The sequence below is a fragment of the Amphiprion ocellaris genome, chromosome 1 (genome assembly GCF_022539595.1).
Source record: "Amphiprion ocellaris isolate individual 3 ecotype Okinawa chromosome 1, ASM2253959v1, whole genome shotgun sequence".
NCBI classification, from domain to species: domain Eukaryota; kingdom Metazoa; phylum Chordata; class Actinopteri; family Pomacentridae; genus Amphiprion; species Amphiprion ocellaris.
Window position 1 is genome coordinate 32,972,616 of NC_072766.1, and position 6,000 is coordinate 32,978,615.

The 6,000-nt window shown below is 39.5% G+C and overlaps 1 protein-coding gene across 5 annotated transcripts in view; it reads left to right on the forward strand.

Annotated features, from left to right (window-relative positions):
- Positions 1-3,546, forward strand: part of il16 (interleukin 16) — a 41,349-nt gene extending 37,803 nt beyond the window's left edge. For 3 of the 5 annotated variants that reach the window (XM_055012249.1, XM_035945399.2, XM_035945400.2), the window contains 4 exons: positions 1,182-1,283; positions 2,225-2,456; positions 2,643-2,771; positions 3,019-3,546. In XM_055012249.1, coding sequence (XP_054868224.1) covers positions 1,182-1,283; positions 2,225-2,456; positions 2,643-2,771; positions 3,019-3,185 — 630 coding nt within the window. In that variant the 3' untranslated portion in view covers positions 3,186-3,546. The remainder of the gene's footprint in view (positions 1-1,181; positions 1,284-2,224; positions 2,457-2,642; positions 2,772-3,018) is intronic. The other 2 variants (XM_055012256.1, XM_055012263.1) reach the window with 2 other exon arrangements.
- The last annotated feature ends 2,454 nt before the right edge of the window (positions 3,547-6,000 follow it).

Genomic DNA, 6,000 nt, shown 5'->3' on the forward strand with positions numbered 1-6,000 from the left:
ATCATCATGAAGAAACATGATGAGAAACAGGAAAAAAACATTTGATGTGATGCTGCAGTCATGCTTTTAGACATTACGTATTGGGTTCCAAAATCACTTATATAATTCTACATTTCTAATCCTGTCTTTACAATGCCAGCGTAAATCTGTGTAATGTAGGGTAAATTTATGACTACCCTGGGCTGCTAAATTTCAGATTTGTCATATACTAAAAAACAGAAGGTCAAATGCAACGGCTATGAACAGCTTTCTGGAGTAGTATCTGCTGTGCTCTGTGATCTTTGACAGTGTTGTCCGCATCTGAGGTTAAAACAAAGGTAGCTCCTGTAGTCTGCAAGCTTTCTACATATCTTCTCATACTCCTGCAGCATTCGTAGGGTGTTCATCTCAAGGTCAAAACAACTGGACTTTTCTCTTAGGTTCTTGGAGACGTTTCACTTCTCATTAAAGAGGCTTCTACTGTTGAGAATCAGAACTGATCAGAACTGAAGACACCTCTTGGGTGAGAGGTGAAACATCTTAAGATTCTTACATGCACCAAGTCCTCCAAATATCCGACCATCTGGGAGAATGCGTGTGCTCAACATCTGCTATATATTGAACAGCAGAGTGAGATCCTTCTGAGAATATGGATGCCTCAGTTTAAAGATCTCTGAACTGCACATACACTACCAGTCAAAAGTTTGGACGCACTTTCCTTTTGACTGGTAGTATGAGTACAAGTGTATACAAGTGTTCACAAGTCACTGACACAAGCTTCCAAAATGCATTCTGTATATTTAGCAAAGCCTTTTCTCCTTTATGTGTATTTACTCTCTGACTTTAATAGTTGCTTTAAATGCAATGGAAAATACCTAATTATGGTGAGTTTGTCAGATGGCGCTGTTGTTCTAAAATCAGTATCTTAGCTACAGAGCAGCAGCTTCAAAGTGTCTGTTGGTTAACCTCTACTCTCAATAGGCTGCATTTCAGTTACTATGTCATTCAGTCTGTTATGTGACAAGATTTAATGAATTCTTCCTTTGCCCATGCCCCACCTCTCCACCAAGCTTCAAATCAAAATCAAAATCAGCTTAACAGTTTTTGCATAATCCTGCTAACAGACAAAACAAACAAAAAATCAGAACCAAAATAAGCCTGAGGTAATAAACTGCTGTAGTAACTCTGCTTCTTTTCCACAGCAACTGGTGGACATCCATGTTGTGATTCTACATAAAGAGGAGGGAGCTGGTCTGGGCTTCAGTATTGCTGGAGGGTGTGACTTGGAGAGCAAAGCTCCAACAGTAAGCTGCACATAGAACAGATGCATATCGATGACATGAGTTGAGTGGGTTTAGATATTAGTTTGGATTAGTATGTTTTTTTTTTATTATGAGTCTAACTAGAGAATTTTTCCAAGTTTGCCACTCAAAATTACAATCTTGATCTATCGGTGTCAATAATTTTGTGATTTCTATCACTGACATCGTAACGTGGAACAATGATGGCGAAAGGAATTTCACTGAAAAATGAGCAACGTTTCTTCCCAGAAACAATGACCCTAGAGATCCACAGTACAAACTAGATACATATTTTTAAAAACTATTTCTCTATTCTTCTTCAACTGATAGCAGAATGAGAGCAACACATCTAGTTGTGACACCACACATGAGATATTTACCTCACTCTATCACTGTTGGATCAAAAACACAATAAGCTATAGAAGTGGTGTAGTTCTTGAAGGAAACTCACTGAAGTGCATACAGTACAATTTTTTTGTATGGAAGGTTCGTTATAGCTACATGCAACTTCACTGTGTTTGGCACAGATTGAAATGGGGAAATAGACATAAAATGGTGATGAGTCAAGAGGAGACAGATCAGTGGTAAGACTGTGGTAATCATAATGAATATGAAGAGGTTATTGACATCAATGTTCAGTGGTTTCTATAAATAAGTAAACACATGGAAGAGCTGTGAGTAAGAAAGTGGAATAACTGTCATTCTTTGTCTTGTGATTTTGGTGTGACTTGTGGCATTGTCAGGGAGAAAGAGATGATTTTGATGTGTTTATCAAGATTTTAACCCCCATTTCCTGAAGGGTAGACATGCCATTTTCAGCCTTTAAAGTATTACCTCCACACTGAAGTTTTACATCATTTTTGACCTTGTCTGTTAAAGATTTACTATGCACATACTCTCTGAATGTCTGCATGCTTGTGTCACACGTGCTGCCTTCTGTCCAGGTCCACAGAGTGTTTCCCAGTGGCCTGGCGGCTCAGGAGGGCACCATCCAGAAAGGAGATGAGGTGTTGTCTATAAACGGACAAACACTGCGTGGGCTCACACACATTGATGCTACCGCTGCCCTGCGTCAGACCCGCAGCCTGAAGCTGGCTGTGGTAGTGATCTGCAAGAGAGCTGAGGAGGAGGGAAAAGAGGGAGGAGGCTGTTGGAGTGAAGAGCCCAACCCTGCAGGTGAGTCGCACCACAGAGCCCCACATGTTTTGTACTGCTTTTGTACAGGGCTTCTGTTTTAGGCAGAAAATAAGCCCCGTTTCATGGAGGCCTAAAAGTATCACCTTTTTACTATGAGTTTAATTACACGTTCTATTTCTGAGTAGATGTGGGCAACATTTACTCTGTGTTTTTGCTGTGTTGCAGTGCTGGAACAGGGGGACCCAGTGAGTGCAGAGCTACTGAAAGGTCCTGGAGGGGTTGGCTTTACTTTAGAGGGGGGAAAGGGCTCAATCCATGGAGACAGACCTCTAGTCATCAACAGGATCTTTAAAAGTACAGTCATGATTCTGATATTTTTGGATCCCACTATATTTACAAAAAATTGTTTCCAATTAATAAAAATGTTATGCTTACTCTTTAACCACCATGAATCAACTCTTGCCTACTTTTAAAAAGGATTTTTTGTCAAGTAAATAAAAAAAGTGAAAATATTCCTGCACTTCGGGGGAAAATGTAGAGTACTAGCTGTCATATCATGAAAGATACCAGGAGCTCAAATGGGCTATTTTGTGTGTTTCAGGTGGCGCAGCAGAGCAGAGTGGACTGCAGGGTGGAGATGAACTGCTGCAGGTCCAGGGAGTCAGTCTAACGGACATGACTCGATTTGAGGCCTGGAACATGATCAAGGCTTTACCTGAAGGATCCGTTACAGTGGTGATCAGGAGGAGGCAGGGCCGTACGGAATGACAGCTGCTGGGAGAACTCAAAAAGAAACATAACCTCAGTAGCATTTGAGGAACACAGATGTTGGACTTTCATTTAACGACCTCATAGAAAACAGTCAGTCAGTCGTTGTGGTCCACCCCCACCCCAAAACTCCACATCCCTACATTTTCTCAGTTGCCCTTAACTGTAACTAGCCATGCAGATAGATTTGTGTCCCAATAACCGTTAATAATCTACATACTTCATGGACAATATTTTTTTACCTTCAGAAGAAAATAGTGATATGAGACATGAGTTGTTAAATACAGTGTCTGACCAGTGTTGTGGAAGAAACAAAAATAAATGATTTTGTGTGCACAAATAAAACCATCGTGCCATTAAATTGAAATTGTTCTTTCAAATTAAAGGAGATATCATTTGTGTGTTCAACAGGTTCAAATCCTGTGGATCCATGTATCCCTAAAATGAACACAAAGAAATCCTGCTGACTCGTTTAGATCATACCGACTATGATTTGACAGCTGGCATTTTTGCTCGGGTTAGCCTTTACAGTGATGTATATGCAGGCCAAATGATTGCTCCCCATGCATGTAATGTGGCATTACATCTACACAAAAAAGTGTTCATGTATACACTGCGACAACCAATGTTATTATTTTGAAGGAATGAATTTAGTTTGGATTCAGCCCTCAGTAACTTCAGCTGCTACTGTTCCACTACCTGGAGTGTATTCGACTTGGACACTAGTCAGTTTTATTTTTATTGTGGATGGAGCTAGGCAATACAGGGTTATTCAAAAAGAATGGACCAATTTAATTATTTTAATCAGGAAAAGCAATAGAAAACTCCAGCCAAATGTTATTGAATGACATCGAATAACAACAGCGATCAACTCAGTGGATCGTGATATGCTGATATGTCTGAGAGGAATTCTCTTATCACATTGCTGTTGCCTGTGCTGCAGGTGATGGCCACGCTAAACACTTGTAATCCAGGAAATAAAAGTTGATTGTGAGTAGAATACTTGTGACTTGGCTAGAGTTTTCTGTTGCTTTTCCTTATTAAAATATTGCAAAATGAAATTGGTTCATTCTTTTTGAATAGCCCTGTAATTAGCTAATAAATATTCTAATGTTTTACAGCCAAACAAGTTTTTGGCGAGCACAAAAATTACATTTTGTAGTCACAACTGACATTGTAAGGAAGTCTCCGAAAAATTCAGAATGCAAAGAAAACAGAGGGCAGATGTGTTTTTAAACAGCAGTGTTTTTTTCAAAATTTAAATATTCTTTGCAGGGCAACAGTTTCTCTGCCAAATATAACTTATGTGCGTTCTGTGATTTTCTGAGCTCTTAATTCATCGCACACTCAGGGTTATGACACTATAATGCAGCAGATCTTTGTATGCAACCCACAAAACAACAGTTTTCTCTTAAAGTGCATTTAAAGAAAACTTCAACTTATCAATCAGATGCTTATAGTCAGTTATATCTGCTGTAAGATTACAAAATAACATACTATGCTGAAAACTAAGTGAACGTGTCATTTTTTATTCTCCAAGTTTGCAGGTGACTTCAAATACCTTGGTCCGTCTGACATTACAGCTAAAGAAAAACACCAGTGTTGGACAACAAGAAACAAAATTACTTTGTGAACAGAAAGGTAGAAGAAAAAATTGGTTTTTGTGTTTTGTCTAGTACAGTCATGTAAAACAGCAGAATGTGCTCTCAGTAAGAGGAGTAAAGTACAAACATTTGACACGTATCATTTTACACATACTCTGTGTGCCAGACATTAAATTAACCAAAACAGTCCGTGTGTAGCACATGCAACTAGTCTAACACAGAAGACAAAGACTGTAGACAAAGTTATTGGACCACAAGTTGCCCAGACAATGCACATTAGGAAACTTTGAATTAGAATCAATTTCTATCACAGAATCCACATTTTTAAAGGTAATTAGTCTCAGTATTTGTCAAAAAAGGCTGCCACAGTCACAATGAAACACTTACGGGGTTTGGTTCTGCCACAGTTTACATGCTCTTTGAACACTGTGTCATTCTACATACACTGAGATAACTGTTGGTCAAAGCTCAGTGAGGTCAGAGAATTGAAAGGTTAAATCCACACTGAAGTGATAGTTGTTGCATTGCTCTGTCTTGGTTCAGAATCCGATGGAACTTGGCTTTTTACAAATAAAGTACTTAATCCAATTTTTAATCAAAATGTATTAGGCCAGCACTAATAAGTGGATTCCTGCTGTCTGATCGGTTCAGGCTACAGCACACAGAGCCCTCTAGTGGACAGTGGCAGAAATAAGAAACCCATTTTCATCACATAATGGATTACATGGTGTACACATGGATATTTTATCTGGGTCAAGAAAAAGAAACAAGTCCTTGACCATGTAAGTGCATGCAGTGAGGTCAGTCAGCCCACATCTTTAGGTGTCTCAGAATCGATATAAGTATAATGTGGCCTATACTTACATTTCAAACTGTCCAATGAGATTCAGATGAGCCCTCCCTTTAAGGCCAACCCATGCAGCAGCATCACTACAGGAAACTCCTATGGCAGCCCTATTCAATTAGCGGCCCGCGGGCCACATGCGGCCCGAAAGCAACCCTCGAGTGGCCCTAAAGCAACTGCCGAGTGATTGGGACTTGGGTCCGAGAAAAACAGAAAAACATCTTTCAGTAACACTGACAAGTTCTTACAAAAATTCCAACATTATTGCAAACATTGAATGCAACACTTACCGTAACCTAGCAACTAACCCACAATGCATTGTGTTGAGGAGTCGCGTATGAAAAGTTAACATTAGCAGTTCTATACA